At 44.2% G+C, this 20,331-nt stretch overlaps 1 protein-coding gene across 14 annotated transcripts in view; it reads right to left on the bottom strand.

The window, feature by feature from the left end:
* TPK1 (thiamin pyrophosphokinase 1) overlaps positions 1-20,331 on the bottom strand; it is a 322,900-nt gene that overhangs the window by 95,508 nt on the left and 207,061 nt on the right. For 12 of the 14 annotated variants that reach the window (XM_064289603.1, XM_064289601.1, XM_064289600.1 and 9 more), the window contains one exon: positions 10,718-10,829. In XM_064289603.1, coding sequence (XP_064145673.1) covers positions 10,718-10,829 — 112 coding nt within the window. Of the gene's footprint in view, positions 981-10,717; positions 10,830-20,331 lie in introns of all 14 variants that reach the window. The other 2 variants (XR_010322561.1, XM_064289596.1) reach the window with 2 other exon arrangements.

Genomic DNA, 20,331 nt, shown 5'->3' with positions numbered 1-20,331 from the left:
TTAAAAAAAAAAAAAAGGTTACAAATGAAAGTAGTAGCCCTGGTGGCACAATGATTAAGCACTCGGCTGCTAACTAAAAGGTCAGTGGTTCAAATCCACCAGCTGCTCCGTGGGACAAACAACCTGGTGATCTGCTCCCATAAAGATGACAGCCTAGAAAACCCTATGGGCAGTTCTACTCTGTCACATGGGGTCGCTATGGATTGGGATCAACTGGACAGCCCCCCAACGACAACAACAAATAAAAGTTGGCTCTTTTTTTTTCTTAGCTGCAGCTGTTTAATCGGAAAGCCTTCTTGCTTTGCTAGTTTCTAAGTGTATCTGCGTGCTCAGATACATCATTTGTGAAAACACATATACACACTCACAGAATAGAAATCGAATGTAGGGATGGTAGTTGAAAGAGATTGCTAATTTGTGCTCAAACATGGTCCAGAAAACAGCTGAGTGCAAAAGGATGATGTGATTCCCCAAGTGTGAAGCCTTGCACTAAGTGGCGAGGACGGCCGGCATATAAGGTTGCCCTAGGACTGCTGGGGGACCAACTCTGCTGGTGAATCCTTATCACAGAGCGCTGCACTGGCGGCAGTCGGGGCTGGAGCTCCATCTCTGTGTCAGGAGGAACAGGATGGGTTGCAGTCTGCGCCTCACCATGAGCTTCTAAAAAGATTATAAATTGCGGCGAGAGAAGGGTATGCACAAAGCAGCAACAACCCCTGACAGCCCGCAAATAGAAACTCCCAATTCTGGCCCTACGACTGCTTCTCCTGGAACTTCTGATTGCCCCCGCAGAGGGATGTAAGAAGGAGAGGGAGGTCTTCTTGAAAACCCACACTTCTGGAATTTATCTGGACTCATCCATTTCTCTGGGGCATCAGCAGCAAACTTACAGTAACGCAGTTTTCAGCGCTTGCCGAAAAGACCACTTGAAGCACTTACTGGTGAGGGTCAAAGCTTAAAGCCTTCAACATGGGTTGTGCCTGAAGGTGAAGAAAATGGAAATCCTCACTACCAGACTGATAAACATCATGACAAATGAGTAAAAATTAAAGTTGCCAATGACTTAACTCTCCTTGGACCAAAAATCAACATCCATGGAAACAGCAATCAAGAAATCAAAGTACTGTATACACTGGGCATATCTGCTGCAAAAGATCTCTTTAAAGTTTGAAAAAGCAAAGATACCACTTCAATGCCTAAGGCATGCCTGACTCAAGCCATGGTCTGTTCGACTGCCTTATACGTATGCAAGCGCCGGACAGTGAAAAAGGCAGACAGAGGAAGAATCGATACATTTGAGTTGTGGTATTGGTGAAGAATAATGAATACACTGTGGAATGCCAGAAGACCGGACAAGTCAGTCTTAGGAGAAATACAACCAGTATGTTCTTTAGACGCAAGGATGGTGAGACTTCAGCTCGCTTACTTTGAATGGGTCATCAGGAAAGACAAATCTCTAGAACAGGACATCATATTTGGTGAAGTAGAGGGTCAGAGAAAACGAAGAAACCCTCAACAAGATGGATTAAAACAATAGCCACAGCAATAGACTCGAACATACAAGATCATGAAGATGCTGTGGGACCAAGCAACGTTTCTTTCTTTTACACATAAGGTCACCATGAGTTGGAGTGGACTCAAAGGCAATTAACAACAGAAGAGTTTTCAAACTGAAGGGAACCTCAGACGTCATGGACCCATCCTTTTTGATTAGATGAACTGATAGGCCCAATACCACACAATCCCTTCCTTATTGAGTCAGAACTTGAACCCTATTGGCTTTCTTTCCTCCACACTGTTAAATGAAGTAAGTACTGGCATACATTTTTCTGCCACCGTTCATGGGAACTCAAGGTACACGTCCCATACAGAGAAGGGAACGGCGCAGACATTTTCTTTCCTCTTCCAGATGGCTAGAGAGAGCAGAAGGGAACTAGCAAAAGAGGGTGAGGATTCTCTGGCCTGAGATTACACACTTATGTAAGGATTATGCCCCTGTGGGGCAGTTTACTGTGTCACACGGGGTCAGTATGAGGCAGAATCAACAATGGCACCCAACAACAACACTTACTCTACAACATTAGCGATCAATGTTATACGTGAGTGAAGATGAGTGTAGAGAAGGACAAGTGGGACGTGTGAAGGTGCTATTCCAAAAAGAAAGAGTATTGTTCGGGCCCAAGGGACATTATCCCCAGTGCACATGCCCTTGAGGAGTTTGTCCACATCTGCCCTTGATTGTCTCCTCCACCATTCATGTAATCACCACAAGTCACCGCTTTCCTGCCTCACTCTTAGTTGCATGGCTGAAGGCACACAGCTCATGTCTGAATCAGCACAAAATGAAACCTGGAGGAGGGGAAATGGAAGGGGACTCCAGAGCCTGCCCAGAAGCCATTCTCATCCATCAACCTGCCCACATAAATACTGGTAAATCAACTCATTTCAACAACTTGGGAGGGAGCCTAAGCTATAGCCCTGTTCTTGAATGCGGGTCAGTGAAAAATAGGTCCCCTGGCAAATTCCCATTTGTCACATCCCCTACAAATGCATGCTAATTGTTTTCGTATTTAAATGTCTAGAGCCAGCCCTAACAAATGTGTGTTAAGGGGTGCTGGGAGACAGGGCCTGCAGTAAATTATCTCTGGCTCTCAGAGCTTACAGCAGAATCACAAAAGGGCAAAGACCAAAGAGAAGAAAAATGAGTCATGCCTGCTTCGGCTTCTACAACTCACGAAACAGATTTTGAGCTGAGTTAATGAAATATATATTTAATACAAGTTTGTGGTAGGCTGTAAGCCATTAATCTTACATGCCTGAAAAGTTAGTATTTACTTACAAACAGAATGTTTAAAAATCCTTTAGAATAGCATAATCTAAAAACAATCTTGCTCCTCTTTGTATTTTTCTTACCAGAGAGATAATATTTACTGTTTATCATGCCGCCGCCCCCTGCACCCTCCCCTGAAAGTTGAATCCTGGAATTTCCCGTGGTGTCAATTCCTGGTTTTCCCTCAACAATCCCTCACTGCTGGTATTCAGACCTTACCAAAAGTGGTGGTCCTGTGGCCTGCGTACATCCTCAGACTGGCCAAATCTGTGTGTATAGCAGGTGTCTCCTGCACTGGGCCCTCCCCAATTCTGCACCCTGCCTGCTAGATTGACATTCCTAGGTTTGCTTTCGCTGCCTGGGCTGACTTCCCTCTTGAGCTCCTGGACTTAGGCGTGGGTGTTGGTGCCTTCGAGCTCCGGCCAGCAGGAGAGTTAGAATCCTCTCTTGACTCTAGAAGTGGTATGGCCATGACCCCTCTCAGACGGAGAGCTGTATGACTCTCGGTGAGACCTAACCCCAGCACACAAGTGACATCGCCTTCTTCTCCCAGGTCTGTCTCTGACCTACTTCCTACAGAGAGAAGTTAAATAGTATTTTGCAATAACATGTTACAAATTTTATTCAAAGACCGCAGCAGCTTGTGACCCTTTAAATATCCTTTAAATGCTTTCAGTGTGGTTTGTTAAAGGATAGCTTTTTTAAAGGGTGACATAATGACCACACAAATACAAAATACAAATACGAAAGGAACATGTGCCAAAGATAAATTTTAAAAAGTTATAAATCAGTGAGAAAAATAGTAAGCTGGAGAAAACTGGTTCAAAAGAGACCAGGATGGACAGACACAATCCAGCCCATCAGGAATGGTGAAATGATAATAGATGGGAAACTGGCCGTTCCCCAAAAGTGGTTATCCATTGCATCTTCACAGAATAAAAGTTAATCTGACTTAAACAGGAATAGGACTCATTTGCATCATGATCAGCCCTCTACACACCACCCATACCCATTCTGACTCAGAGTGACACTATTGGACAGAGTAGAACTGTCCCACCAGGTTTCCAAGGCTGTAATCTTTTAGGGAAGCAGGTTGCCACATCTTTCTCCTGAGGAGCAGCTTGTAGGTTCGAACCACTGACCTTTCGGTTAGCAGCTGAGTGCTTCCAACTGTGCTACCAGGACTCCTACAATGTCATAGAGTTGCAAAAGTAGTCAAAGTCAAGGCCATGTCCTCCATAGAGTTATACAGCCTGGGAGGGTCCTCTAGACCACACCCTATCATCCACTGGGAAGAGATCCAGGAATCTGTTTGTCCATTTCAAAGACTTTTGCAATTTTTCCTTCCAGATTTAGAAGTGGTCTGTCTATGCTATTTGATCTACCATATTTCTTCATCTATCGTGCACGTTTTTCTCACACCTCTGCAATTAAAATTGGTAGCATGTTTTTTCTTCGTGTACATAAAATAGCAATGCATCTCACAATCAATGGCGTCTTAGATATGAGGAAATGAAGTCATATCATCAACTGGCTAACTTGAGAAAATGGTTTTGGGGTGGAAAATTCTTAGCTAGCATCTTCCTTGGGAAAGAAAAGGATCCAAATAAAGGGGGGAAAAATACCAAGCTTATTATCAGCCTTGATCGCTAATGCGTGTTTTTTTATTTAAACGTTTTTATTCAATTCAGAGCAGGTCACTGATCATGAAAACTTAAGATGCAAAAGCCATTGTCTTGAGTCAGACAGAAAAGACCAAGCCACAGGCTAAGGTGCCTTCATGACCACTAGGCTGGAGAAGCAATAATTAAAACGATACAGAAAACCAACTAACCAGTGAGACATCTCACATGTTGGCACCAGCTCAGAAGTTATAAGCTAAGTGGGCAGAACCCTAGCTGAACCCTGGCAACTGACTACCATCGCTTTGTGGGTTATGCTGCTGTTGTTGGGTGCTGTTGAGTTGGTTTTCAACTATAGTGACCCCATGTGACAGAGGAGAACTGCCCCATAGGGTTTTCCTGGCTATCATCTTTACGGGAACAGATCCCTAGGTCTTTCTCCCGTGGAGCTGCTGGGAGGGTTTGAACTGCCAACCTTTCGGTCGCACTTAGCCATTTTCACCACCAGGGCTCCTCTGTTAGTTATACAGACTGAGAATTGAGAGTATTTCTCACAGAAACAGCACTAACAGCAAGGACAATGCCTTATGGGTACACAACCTGTTCCCTCGTACAAAAGTCCTGCAGAAAACCCTGACTCCTCCACCCGCTCCTTACAACAGAGAGTTCCCTGTTGAGATCAACAATCTTTTCGAATAGGTTTTCATGACTTTTTTTCCACTCAAAATTTTCTCACCTAGGTTAGAAGATTTGAGTCTCTCTTAGTTAATGCTAAGAAGTAATTTCCTTCTCTCATTTATTTCTTTAAAGAAACAGAACACGAGGAACATGATTACATGATTTCAGTCTCAATCCGAGTGTTATAAACAAGACGGCGACTCCATTTAATATTCATCTTAGGCAAAAGTGTAGAAAAATTAAAAGTTCTATCCCTCAGAACTTTGACTTTTCTTCCTAACTACTTTCCACTTCCTACCATTGGCTCACCTTTCCTATCCTCTTTCTTCCCCCACTCTACAGCTACCCACCACCTGCTTAGTTATAAAAGTGCACGCTCCAGCCTCTCTTGCAGCTAGGGTGGCCATGTGATACTGTTCTGGCCACTGAGGCCAAAGAAGAGATGCAGGAAGAATTTCTGGGAATGTTGGGAGTGTCATTATGGTGTATTTCCTGATTGCATGCACTGCCCTTTCTCCCGTTCTTCTCCTTCCTCCCTCCAATGCTGGATGGTGGCACAATGGCTGGAGTTGCAACAGCAATCTTGTGATTTTGAGGCAAAGGCTGAGAAAGTCACAGAAATCTTGCTCAGAGTCACTGAATAAATGCCAGCGGCTGCCGATCTCTGCACTTGTGACATGAGGAAAAGCTATCCCTTTTTAAAGCTTCTGTCTCAGTTAGTCATAATGGAACACAACCCTATTTATTATAGACCAAAGACTAAAGAGGAAAGGAAGAAGAAAGAAAGCTTGACTATTCACAGAAACAAGATTATCTACAGAAAACCCACTGCTACTCATAAGGCCAAAGATGAAGAAATAGAAGATTTTTATCAGCTGCTGCAGTCTGAAATTGATCGAACATGCAATCAAAATGCATTGATAATTATTGGTGATTGGAACACAAAAGTTGGAAACAAAGAAGAAGGATCAGTAGTTGGAAAATATGTCCTTGGTGACAGAAACAATGCCAGAGATCAAATGATAGAATTTTGCAAGACCAGCGACTTCTTCATTGCAAATACCTTCTTTCACCAACATAAACGGCAACTATACACATGGACCTCTCCAGATGGAACACACAGAAATCAAATTAACTACATCTGCGGAAAGAGACGATGGAACAAGGCCAGGGGCTGACTGTGGAACAGACCATCAATTGCTCATATGCAAGTTCAAGCTGAAACTGAAGAAAATCAGACCAAGTCCACAAGAGCCAAAATATGACCTTGAGTACATCCCACCTGAATTTAGAGACCACCTGAAGAACAGATTTGACACAGTGAACACTAGTGACCAAAGACCAGACAAGCTGTGGAATGACATCAAGGACATCGTCCATGAAGAAAGCAAGAGGTCACTGAAAAGACAGGAAAGAAAGAAAAGACCAAGATGGATGTCAGAGGAGACTCTGAAACTTGCTCTCGAACATTGAGCAGCTAAAGCAAAAGGAAGAATTGATGAAGTAAAAGAACTGAACAGAAGATTTCAAGGCCGTCTCGAGAAGACAAAGTATTATAATGACATGCAAAAAGCTAGAGATGGAAAATCAAAAGGGAAGAACATGCTCAGTGTTTCTCAAGCTGAAAGAACTGAAGCAAAAATTCAAGCCTCGAGTTGCAACAGTGAAGGATTCTATGGGGAAAATATTAAACGATATAGGAAGCATTAAAAAAAGATGGAAGGAATACACACAGTCATTATACCAAAAAGAATTAGTCGATATTCAACCATTTCAAGAGGTGGCATATGATCAGGAACCGATGGTACTGAAAGAAGTCCAAGCTGCTCTGAAGGCACTGGCGAAAAACAAGGCTCCAGGAATTGATGGATTACCAATTGAGATGCTTCAACAAACAGATGCAGTGCTGGAGGTGCTCACTCGTCTATGCCAAGAAATATGGAAGACAGCTCCCTGGCCAACTGACTGGAAGAGATCCATATTTGTGCCTATTCCCAGAAAGGTGATCCAATTGAATATGGAAATTATAGAACAATATCATTAATATCACACACAAGCAAAATTTTGCTGAAGATCATTCAAAAATGGCTGTAGCAGTATATCGACAGGGAACTGCCAGAAATTCAGGCTGGTTTCAGAAGACGACATGGAACCAGGGATATCATTGCTGATGTCAGATGGATCTTGGCTGAAAGCAGAGAATACCAGAAGGATGTTTACCTGTGTTTTACTGATTATGCAAAAGGATTTGGCTGTGTGGATCATAACAAATTATGGATACCACTGCGAAGAACGGGAATTCCAGAACACTTAATTGTGCTCATGAGGAACCTTTACATAAATCAAGAGGCAGTTGTTCGGACAGAACAAGGGGATACTGATTCGTTTAAAGCCAGGAAAGGTGTGTGTCAGGGTTGTATTCTTTCACCATACCTATTCAATCTGTATGCTGAGCAAATAATATGAGAAGTTAGACTATATGAAGAAGAAAGGGGCATTAGGATTGGAGGAAGACTCATTAACAACCTGCGTTATGCAGATGACACACCTTGCTTGCTGAAAGTGAAGAGGACATGAAGCACTTACTAATGAAGATCAAAGACCACAGCCTTCAGCATAGATTGCACCTCAACGTAAAGAAAACAAAAATCCTCACAACTGTACCAATGAGCAACATCATCATGAAAAGATTGAAGTTGTCAAGGGTTTCATTTTACTTGAATCCACAATCAACAGCCATGGAAGCAGCAGTCAAGAAATCAAAAGATGCATTGCACTGGGCAAATCTGCTGCAAAGGACCTCTTTAAAGTGTTGAAGAGCAAAGATGTCACCCTGAAGACAAAGGTGCGCCTCACCCAAGCCATGGTATTTTCAGTCGCATCATGTGCATGTGAAAGCTGGACAATGAATAAGGAAGAGTGAAGAAGAATTGAGGCCTTTGAATTGTGGTGTTGGCAAAGACTGTTGAATATACCATGGACGGGCTGGGGTGCCAAAAGAACAAACAAATCTGTCTTAGAAAAAGTATAACCAGAATGCTCCTTAGAAGCAAGGATGGCGAGACTGCATCTTACATACTTTGGACATGTTGTCAGGAGGGATCAGTCCCTGAAGAAGGACATCATGCTTGGCAGAGTACAGGGTCAGCGGAAAAGAGGAAGACCCTCAACGAGGTGGATTGACACAGTGGCTGCAACAATGAGCTCAAGCATAACAACGATTGTGAGGATGGCTCAGGACTGGGCAGTGTTTCTTTCTGTCATGCATAGGGTTGCTATGAGTTGGAACCAACTCGACGGCACCTAACAACAACAACGCAACATAGAAAACCCAAGTGACTACACAGTCACATTTTAAAAAATTATAACAGGACTCAGCCACATATGAATCCAATATACCCACTGCCTTCGAGTTGATTACGACCCATAGCAACCCTCTAGACAGAGCACAGCTGACCCATACGGTTTCCTAGGCTGTAATCTTGGAGCAGACTGCCACATCTTTCTCCCACAGAGCAGTTGATGGGTTCAAACTGCTGACCTTTGAGTTAGCAGCTGAGCGCTTAACTACTGCGCCACCAGGGCTCTTGAATATAATGTAATGAAATCAATAGCATGTCTATATACCAGCAATGGAGTTACCAAAAGCAAACAAATAAAAAAAAAACATTGCCTTTGAGTCGATTCCGACTAATAGTGACCCTATAGGACAGAGTAGAACTGCCCCATAGGGCTTCCAAGGACCGCCTGGTGGACTCAAATTGCCAGCCTTTTGGTTAGCAGCCATAGCTGGTAAACAGTATGCCACCAGGGTTTTCACTGAAATCCACTGCATGTCTGTATACCAGCAACGGAGTTAGAACATGTACATTTTTTAAAAAGGTATAATTTATAATAGTAATGTAAAATATAGGGTCTCCAGAAATAAATCCTATAAAAGATATGCATGATCTTTATGGAGAAAATTATACAATTATCGAAAGCAAAAAAAAATTTCTAAACAAATGGAGAGGTAAGTTATGTTTATGGGTGGGAAGACCCAATTCCAAACAAATGTATTCTTCGAAAGTTATTCTATTTTCCCCAAATGAATCTATAAATTGAATGCATTCCAATTAAAATTCCAATGGAATTGTGTGTGTGAGAGAGAGAAACCTGTCAAGATAATTCTAATATTTATGAAGAAGAGCAAACAGTCAGGAACAGTCATGAAAATTTTGAAGAACACATTTGGCGGACTTCTCACTCTTCCATACTTATTACACAGCTTTGGTAAATAAGTACAGGAAGAAGCATGTAAGCCCTGGGAAGAGAAGAGACCGTCAAGAAACACAGGCTCGCTACAAAACTCTGACTGTGGTATAATGTACATCACAGAGAACGAACGATCAGGGATGCTGGGGGATTGGTTATCAATGAGGAAAAAAATGTAAACTTGAATCCGTATCTCATCTCATACATAATTTCAGGTGACCCAAATTTGAAACTTACAACTTTATGGCCATGGAAAAGGGAAAGGTTTTTTAAAATATATATATATATATATATATATATTTTTATCCTCAAACGGTTTCTTGAAATCGACTTCTGTCTCTGTGGGAATCGGACAGTTACATGTATTATAAAAGAACGGCGTGGTTTCATGTTTTACTTTTTACAATCTCAGGTGTTGGCCAACCGGGATGATCGCCTTGAAGTTCAATCAAAGCTGTGGGGTTAAACTACTGTCATTTTCTGAGAGACTAGAGCCGAGTGCCTCACAAAGCCTGGCAGTTTCTTTTATCAGCATTCCTCACGTCGACTGCCCACCCCAGTTTTCGTCCTTTTCAAATCAGACCATTTTAGTATAATCAGGATCTAACGTGGTTCATGAGGGCTGAAAACCATTTTAAAATTTAAAAAGAGCTAATATTACAAAATCTCAGAGGTTGAACTATAAAAAGAACTTGAACAGCTCCTGCTCAGGAAGGATAAAGTAGATTTTCAACAGGCAAAATCACGAAGAAGGGTGAGCAAAGAGTTCTCAGAAATGACACAAAAAGCACGATCCATGAAAGAAAAATAAAGATAAACTGGACTTCATCAAATTAAATCAATTAATTAAATTTCAGAAAAATGGAAAGACAAGCCAATGGTTGTGAGAATATATTTGCAAGCCACATATCTGATAAAGGACTTGTAGCTAAAATATATACTCTTACAACTCAATAATAAAAAATGACCAAGTGACATATGGACCAAGGATATGAAGAGATATTCTCTAAAGAAGATACGCAAATGACCAATACACACATAAAAAGATGCTCAACATCAGGGCAGTGCTGGTCAAAACCACAATGGGACCCACTACCACGGCTACAATCAAAAAGGCCCAGATGGCATGTGATGTGGAGAAATCAGAACCCTCATTTATTGCTGGTGAGGATGAAAAACAGTATGGCTGCTGCAGAAAATGGGCTGGCAGTTCCTCAGAAGGTTAAACACAGAGCCACCAACTGACCCAGCAATTCCGCTCCTTGGTATATACCCAAATGAAATTTGACAAACAAGAAAAGCAAAGCCCTCCTTTGGGAAGGGCTGTACTTACTGAGGTTCCACTTGAGGCCCTCTGTGGTCACCTGGCTGCATGGCTGCCCGACAGGAATGAGGCCACACCAGTCACCCTCCATGCCAGTGTCCACGTGCAGTCTGTGCTTGCCCTGTGGGAGAGAGGGCTGACCATTAGGAAGAGAGGGAGGGAGGCAGGGTCACTAGTACCACTGACCACGTGACTGTGTGGGCCAGGCATCATTCTAGGACCTTCCATGGTGTTGTCTGTCATACTTAATCCTAACGACCAGCTTACAAGGCAGCTTACTGCCAATTATTATTTCCACAGAAGGAGCCCTTGTGGCACAAACGTCTAAGCACTTAGCTAACTGAAAGGTCCATGGTTCAAACCCACCCCGTGGCTCTGAGGGAGAAACACCTGGTGATCTGCTCCTGTAACACAGACTACAGCCTAGGAAATCGTATGGGCAGTTCTGTTCTGTCCCTTGGGGTCACGAGAAGCTGGCATTGACTCGATGTCACACGAGATTGTATCCGTATCTATGGATCTCTCTCTCCACGACAAGGGGTGCTCTACCTGGAAACAGAGTATCTCCCTGAAGAACTACCACGCTTCTTCCCTTCGGACTTCAGAACCACATTTTTAAAGGAAATATAAACTACAGTTTGAACTTGGTGCCCATCGTTGGGAGAGAGGATGGGCAACACGTGGAGGATACGCACCAAGCAACGGATTCGATGCACACAGAGACACAGGGGCTGAAGACGATGCTTAGCGAGCAGGTGGGAAACAGGAGGGGGCAAATTACAGCACCCCCTGATGTAAGTGAAAACACATGCAAACACAGTAAGATGCTTTTTCTAATGAAAAATGTTTCATACACACCAAAATGTTTGCTCACGGAAAGGGTGGGGAGAAGGAGAACGTGGGACGGGGATACGGGGAAGCATCAGTCAGCCAGTCAACCATCAGTCAGTCGTCTGATCAATGAGGACTCTCGCCTGGACCAGAGACGCTAATGTGCTGTGAACCAAGGTGCTGACTGACTCAACCCTGAGGGCCAGCAAAGCGGATCTGCAGGACATGTCACGGTGGACGTCTGACTTTATGCGTTTGTCAGAACCCATAGGGCTGGCCAACATGGAGAGCGACCCCACTGTAAACTGTGGGCTTTAGTTACTAATAACGTATAGATAGGGGTTCATCAGTTGTAACAATGTACCACAGGAATGCAAGATGTTAATAATAGGAGAGACTACGTGCAGGGGGAGGAGGGAATATTTGGGGCCTCTGTTTTCTGTAAACCTAACACTGTAAAAATTAAAGTATATTAATTTAAAGAAATGTCTCTCAAGGACCTTTCAGTTTCTCAGTCCTTAAATGTGGTGGGGGGTTTGACACAATGCCAGATGAAAAGTACCACAGGAGGTAAGCAGGGAGCTGCTAGTTACAGCCTTATTCAGCTCCCCCTCCCCACAAAAAAAACATTCAATTAAATTTTGTTTAAGCCATGAGCTGCCTTTATTTTTTTGTACAGAAATCTTCCCTAAATTCATTTACATTGCACAGCTCGCCACATAGGTTCTTCCTTCCATGCTCCCTTATAAAGATCACTTTCTCAGAAGACAGAGATGTCAGACATAATGCAAATTAACATCCACAGCCGCCAAACAGAACCCTAATGAGCAAATCCTGGAGGAGGCAGCAAAAGCACCTTTAATGAAAGGAGCCGACGAGGGGGCTGTGGAGCAGCTCCCTTCCTGAGGATTGCTTTGGTTTCAGCCCAGAGGACGGGGAGGCATGCAGATTTCCCACGTAAGGGGACCCGAGTCCATGTGTCCTGCCGAAAGGGCTGTACTCCTGGGGTCCCCTGTCATAAGGACGGCACGCCTGCACAGACCTCCCCATGTCTTTCTCTGCAACCAGTGTTTCTGCCAATGAGTTTTTGGGGTGTGGATTCATCACTTATCAAAGCAGGGCTGTGAGGTTATTGGGTTGTCTGATTTTCAGTGGGTTACAATTAATTCCTAAGGAACCCTGGTGGCACAGTGCTTAAGTGCTCAGCCGAAAGGATGGCAGTTTGAACTCACCCAGTGGCTCTGTGGGAAAAAGGCCTGGCGATCTGCTTTCATTGAGATCACTGCCAAGAAGGCCCAATGGAGCAGCTCTACTCTGGCACGCCTGGGGTTGCCAGGAGTCAGAATCGGCTCGACAGCACACAACAACACCGTGCTTCATTCCTACCTTTTAATTGAAGACTTTCTTCTTTGCTGGCTTTTGATCAGCTTAGTGGCTTGGCAGTGGCCAGCCGAATGCGTTAAGATGTTTAATGTATTTAATGTATTCGACCAGTACGTTAAAATACCAAGGAAGGGTGATGAAGGAAATGAGGAATGATTTTTGAACTTATGGATATTAATTCCTCCCGAGAAGACCCTTCAGTTCGTACCTTACGGTAATGTAAAGGAAACCGCACGTACACGTTAAGTTTACTGTCCCAGGGAGAGAACAGCCGCCATAAAATCCACTGATTTAAACGACACGACAGTCCGCTTTCGGTTCCAGCCCTGCTATATATTCATTGCCTTCCTCATTAGTTTAAGAATCAACAGACCTTGAAATTTTCAATATGGGAATAAACTAGTTTGTGGACTTGAGAAGTCAGTGATAGGTCTTAGCCTACAATCAATCAACTCTTTTTTTTCCTCTCATTCCAAAAAGGAGTTTAGCCAAATGTGAATGGTTTTTGTGCTCAGAAGTATGCAAATCTAGCTTTGTGCAGTGAAAGGAGAGTGATATCACGCTTACATCCTGTATATCAAGACTAGGTGATATCTTACAAATGAACAACTGTACAAAAAGATTTTTGTTCGTTCCCCAGATTTCTCAGTTTGTAATATGCATGAGTGAGTGTACATGAGATCTGACCCAGGCAGACGCACAGCCTCCCTGAGGATGTATGTCATTACCGGAAGCCTGAGGCCCGGGACTGGTCATTTACTTCCATCCAGCCTCGGTTCCTGCTCCACCCCGTCTTTCAAGTCAAAGGCAGTTGTACAGGGCAAAGAAGGGAACAAAACCAATCACGGTTTGCCTTCCCAACAGTGGTTATTTAGCAAATCTAACAACCTTGATAAGGTGTGAAGCTGTCGCTAAGTGAAGGGAAGCCACGATGTGATGTAAAATCTCAGATAACATTTAAAAGAAATCATACCCACAGCCATGCAAGGCCAGACAGCACACAGGGTCACAGCTAGACTGCAGAGCCAAGCTGGACAAACAGCACACCGAAACAGGACCTTAGCTGGGACCAGAACTCACTGCCTCACGTATGATGCCTGCTCTTGGCAAATGGCTATGAAATGGCTAAGACCACGCCCACCCAAGATTGTGCTTTTGCCAAAATAACAAACATGGCTGCAATGTGAAACGTGGCATTTGAATTTAATTTACATCACTGTCTCAGTTATCTCGTGCTGCTATAACAGAAATACCACAAGTGGGTGGCTTTAACTAACAGAATTTTATTTCCTCTCAGTTTAGGAGCCTAGAGTCCGAATTCAGAGTGCGGCTCTAGGGGAAGGCTATCTCTCTGTCAGCTCTGGAGGAAGGCCTTGTCTCTTTGAGCTTCTGCTCCTGGGTGACTGTCCTGTGGTTTGGCATCTTTCTTCCCATCTCTGCTCTGCTCGTTCACTTGTTTAGCCTCTTTTCTATCTCAAAAAAGATTGACTCAAAATGTAGCCTACACTATTAACATAACAAAAACGATCCATTCCCAAATAGGATTATAACTACAGTCATACAGGTTAGGAATTACAACATGTATATATATATATATTTTTTATTAACTTTTATTGAGCTTCAAGTGAACGTTTACAAATCAAGTCAGTCTGTCACATATAAGTTAATATACATCTTACTCCTTACTCCCACTTGCTCTCCCCCTAATGAGTCAGCCCTTCCAGTCTCTCCTTTCGTGAAAACTTTGGCAGCCTCCAACTCTCTCTATCCTCCCATCCCCCCTCCAGACAGGAGATGCCAACACAGTCTCAAGTGTCCACCTGATATAATTAGCTCACTCTTCATCAGCATCTCTCTCCCACCCACTGTCCAGTCCCTTTCATGTCTGATGAATTGTCTTCGGGGATGGTTCCCGTCCTGTGCCAACAGAAGGTTTGGGGACCATGACCGCCGGGATTCCTCTAGTCACATCCACACCATTAAGTATGGTCTTTTTATGAGAATTTGGGGTCTGCATCCCACTGATCTCCTGCTCCCTCAGGGGTTCTCTATTCTGCTCCCTGTGAGGGCAGTCATCGATTGTGGCCGGGCACCAACTAGTTCTTCTGGTCTCAGGATGATGCAGGTCTCTGGTTCATGTGGCCCTTTCTGTCTCTTGGGCTCTTAGCTGTCGTGTGACCTTGGTGTTCTTCATTCTCCTTTGATCCAGGTGGGTTGAGACCAATTGATGCATCTTAGATTGCCGCTTGTTAGCTTTTAAGACCCCAGACGCCACATTTCAAAGTGGGATGCAGAATGATTTCATAATAGAATTATTTTGCCAATTGACTTAGAAGTCCCCTTACACCATGGTTCCCAAACCCCCGCCCTTGCTCCGCTGACCTTTGAAGTATTCCGTTTATCCTGGAACTTCTTTGCTTTTGGTCCAGTCCAGTCCAGTTGAGCTGACCTTCCATGTATTGAGTGTTGTCTTTCCCTTCACCTAAAGCAGTTCTTATCAGCTAATTAATCAGTAAAAAACCCTCTCCCTCCCTCCCTCCCTCCCCGCCTCGTAACCACAAAAGTATGTGTTCTTCTCGGTTTATACTATTTCTCAAGATCGTATAATAGTGGTCTTATACAATATTTGTCCTTTTGCCTCTGACTGATTTCGCTCAGCATAATGCCTTCCAGGTTCCTCCATGTTATGAAATGTTTCAAAGATTCGTCACTGTTCTTTATTGATGCGTAGTATTCCATTGTGTGAATATACCACAATTTATTTACCCATTCTTCCGTAGATGGACACCTTGGTTGCTTCCAGCTTTTTGCTATTGTAAACAGAGCTGCAATAAACATGGGTGTGCATATATCTGTTTGTGTGAAGGCTCTTGTTTCTCTAGGGTATATTCCGAGGAGTGGGATTTCTGGGTTGTATGGTAGTTCTATTTCTAACTGTTTAAGATAACGCCAGATAGATTTCCAAAGTGGTTGTACCATTTTACATTCCCACCAGCAGTGTATAAGAGTTCCAATCTCTCCGCAGCCTCTCCAACATTTATTATTTTGTGTTTTTTGGATTAATGCCAGCCTTGTTGGAGTGAGATGGAATCTCATTGTAGTTTTAATCCGCATTTCTCTAATGGCTAGTGATCGAGAGCATTTTCTCATGTATCTGTTAGCTGCCTGAATATCTTCTTTAGTGAAGTGTGTGTTCATATCCTTTGCCCACTTCTTGATTGGGTTGTTTGTCTTTTTGTGGTTGAGTTTTGACAGAATCATATAGATTTTAGAGATCAGGTGCTGGTCGGAGATGTCATAGCTGAAAATTCTTTCCCAGTCTGTAGGTGGTCTTTTTACTCTCTTGGTGAAGTCTTTAGATGAGCATAGGTGTTTGATTTTTAGGAGCTCCCAGTTATCGGGTTTCTCTTCGTCATTTTTGGTAATGTTTTGTATTCTGTTTATGCCTTGTATTAGGGCTCCTAGGACAACATGTATTTTGGGGGGATACAATTCCATCCATAACCATCACTAAATCCTTAAATTCAGTAACTGTGCCGAGACTTATACTGACACAGTGTTACAAACGGAATTGTGTCTCCCAAAGTATGTGCTGGAATCCTAACCTCTGGGTGTTGCAAAGGGTTAGGCGCTCAACTACTAACCCAAAGGTTGGTGGTTCAAACCCACCCAGAGGTACCTTGGAAGAAGGGCCTGGTGATCTGTTTCTGAAAGGTCACGGCCTTGAAAACCCTGTGGAGCCGTTTCTACTCTGCCAGAAGTCAGAATCAACTCTTAAGGCAACTAGTGAAAAAATGAAAAAGAAAAACCTGTGGATGTAATTCCATTTGGGAATAGGGTCATATCAGGATAGGGTGTGTCCTAAACCTAACCACTTGTGAGATATAAAAAGAGATTAGACACAGAGGCAAGGAAGCACAGACTGGGGAAGGGAGATGCCATGTGAGACAGCAAGGAAAGGAGGAACAGAAACAAAGAGACAAGGACCTTCCCCCAGAGCCATCAGAGAGAGCCTCCCCTAGAGCTGGTGACCTCAGTTAGGACTGCTGGCCTCCTGAACTGTGAGAAAATACATTTATCTTCTTTAAAGCCACCCACTTGTGGTATGTCTGTTGTAGCAGCACTAGGAAACTAAGACAGAAAGCTTAGTGTGGATCCCACAAAACACACAGCAAGTTAGCAAGATCATTCACGATGCAGCTAAACGTAGGAAGGACGCAAACACACTTTCTACTTAGTGTAAAAGAGTCCAGGAGCAGGTGTGTGAGGTGGACATCACTCATGCAATCCCGGTTAGTGCTGCTTGTACACCTCATGGCTACATGCTGCTGGCCCTACTGCGTGCCTATGGCTGCCCCTACTGCGTGCCTGTGGCTACACTTACTGCACACCTGTACTTACTGCACACCTGCAGCTGCACTTACTGCATACCTGCACCTACTGCACACCTGCGCCTACTGCACACCTGCGCCTACTGCACACCTGCAGCTGCACTTACTGCACACCTGCGCCTACTGCACACCTGCGCCTACTGCACACCTGCGCCTACTGCACACCTGCGCCTACTGCACACCTGCAGCTGCACTTAACTTGCTGCACACAGCGTGGGCTGGTATGACAGGGGCATCCCTGTGTGCTGATCAGACACATGCTAACCTCTGCGGGCTCATTTTTGTCCTTTCTCCAGATACTTTAGAGATTTATCTACAAGCACCACAGGAAATTAAATCGCCTGCAGGAAAGAAGAGTGGACGGAATAGATGGAAGGAGACGACACTCCAGCCCCCTCTCCCACCCAAAGCCCAATTCCGATGCTGGCGTTTTCAGACTAGGACCACACGCAGTGCTAAAGTGGCTGCAAAAGAAACGGTCCCCTGGACGGCCTTGTCGCTGTGAAACCTCCAAGGTACGAGACTTGTATGTTTTCTTCTACTCTGTCCCACAAATGTGGAATTCACATCAAGTGTACTGGGGTTACTGTACACATCTGTATTAAATGGGTTTTCATTGGCCAATTTTTTTGAAGTAGATTGTGGGACACTGTCAGTGCTCCTGGACAATGGGAATGATGACAACTTTACACTTACTAATTTCAAAAACCAGCATGACTACTAACCCTCAGAAACCAGAAGAGGCCACGAGAAAGCCCCAGTTAAAGAAAAAGAGGAAGGGGTGTTGGAATGAATACACCTTTCATGCCAGAAAAGCATACCCTTAACCGTCATGGTCATCTCATTTTGATCGTTGGAAAACATATGGGCTATGTAGGAGTCCTGGTGGCATCAGCAGTTCGAACCCACCAGTCGCTCCTCAGAGAAAGATGTGGCAGTTTGCTTCCATAAAGATTATAGCCTTGTAAACCCTATGGGGCAGTTCTGCTCTGTCTTAAAGTGTCCCCTATGAGTCAAAATTGACTTCATGGTAATGGGTTTGTATTTTTGTTTTGTTTTCTTTAAGAGCCTTTGATATCAGAAAAGTAAAAGAATGGTTTTTTGGGGGGGAAGGTAAAGTTTTGGATTCACGGAAGTAAAATTACAATGAGATTTCTGGTGGTAATCTCCTGCAACTTAGCTTTGTTTCTGTGCTGTAACAGAGATTGTCTTGTGAAGACACAACAAGACAGTGATGGGCACTAGGTGTGAGGAACAATGAGTAACAGAGACGGTCTCATGAAGGCATGACAAAACAGTGATGGGCACTAGGTGTGAGGAACAATGAGTAACAGAGATGGTCTCATGAAGGCCTGACAAAACAAAGATGGACAGTAGGTATGCAGAACAATGGGTAAAGAGACGGTCTCATGAAGGCATGACAAAACAACGATCAACACTGGGTGTGAGGAACAAGGGGTAACAAAGGCTGTCTCACAAAGGCATGACAAAACAGTGATGGACCCTAGGTGTGAGGAACAATGGGTAACAGAGACTGTCTCATGAAGACATGACAAAACAATGATGGACATTCGGTGTGAGGAACAATAGGTAAAGAGATGGTCTCATGAAGGCATGACAAAACAGTGATGGACACTAGGTTAGGTGTGAGGAACAATGGGTAACAGAGACGGTTTCGTGAAGGTACAGCAAAACAATGATGGACACTAGGTGTGAGGAACAATGGGTAAAGAGATGGTCTCATGAAGGCATGACAAAACAATAATGAACACTGGGTGTGAGGAACAACAGGCACCCGAGCAGCCTGCACTTCTGTCACAATCAGGTCCTCTGCAGGCCAGCATGCTCACTCTCACTTCACACTCAAGTGAACTGCTTCATCTTTCACCCTCTCCTGTTCATATATGTATAAGGTTTGTGTCCACCCCTCTATTGTTGGCCATACTGTGGTGGCTTGCATGTTGCCGGGAGGCTGAAAGCTATGCCACCAGTATTCCAAATGCCAGGGTCATCCAGGGTGCACAGACTTCAGCAGGGCTTCCAGGCTAAGACAGACGAGGAAGAAAGGCTTGGTGATCTACTCCCAAAAATTAGGCAGTGAAAACCCGTGGATCACAACAAAGCGTTGTCCAACTAGCTTGCTTTGGACATATCACCAGGAGGGATCAATCATTGGAGGAGGACACCGTGTTTGGTGAAGAAGAGGGCCAGTGAGGGTGAAGGAGGCCCTTGGTGAGATGGATTGGCATAAGAGCTACAACAACGGACTCAAACATGCTGGTGGTTGTGAGGATGACGCAGGACCAGGCAACATTTCATTCTCTTGTGCGTGGGGTTGCCATGAATCAGACTTGACTTGACAGCAGCTATCTATGTGACTGTGTGCTTGCCTATCATATGTCCCTATGGTGGACAGTCTCCAAAAGGCACCCAATGGACCTGCCTCCTAGGACCTAGGCCTCACACTGAGCGGGTCCAAGCTGGGTGACGGCAAGGGCACTGAAGAGGAGTGGGTGTGACTTCTGAGGCTGAACCATGGGAAACACTGGCGCTGCTTTGGGTAACTTGCTCTGGGGGAAGCCAAATACTCTGTCATGTGGGTACCCAAGCAGCCCAGTGGAGGGGCCAAATGGAGTGGAACAGAGGCCCCCACAGCCAGCCTGCCAGCATGTAAGGGGGAACCATAGTCTGTGGCCAGATGGCTCAACTTTACACCAAGCCCATCTCCTGGCTCAGAAACTTTGAGACATAATCAATGTCTGTTGTTCTTTCCAGCCATCAGGTTTGGGGGTCATTTGTTATACAGCAATAGATGGCTGACATGCTCTCCATCTCTCCCGTCCCTTCCCAGGCACCTCTGTCCAGATGGCTTTATCTCTGTACATACTGCCATTCCCTCCTCATCCTGGAACACTTTTGCTGCCTTAAGTGTCTATAAAACAGAACAACAGGGCAACTCCTGTTCAAAGGAGGGCATGGGTCCCTTTTAAAAAAGAGGAGAATGATAAGTTTTATTTT

The sequence above is a fragment of the Loxodonta africana genome, chromosome 8, assembly GCF_030014295.1.
Source record: "Loxodonta africana isolate mLoxAfr1 chromosome 8, mLoxAfr1.hap2, whole genome shotgun sequence".
NCBI lineage: Eukaryota > Metazoa > Chordata > Mammalia > Proboscidea > Elephantidae > Loxodonta > Loxodonta africana.
Note: the sequence above shows the minus strand (reverse complement) of the source record. Positions and strands in the feature narration are given on the sequence as shown.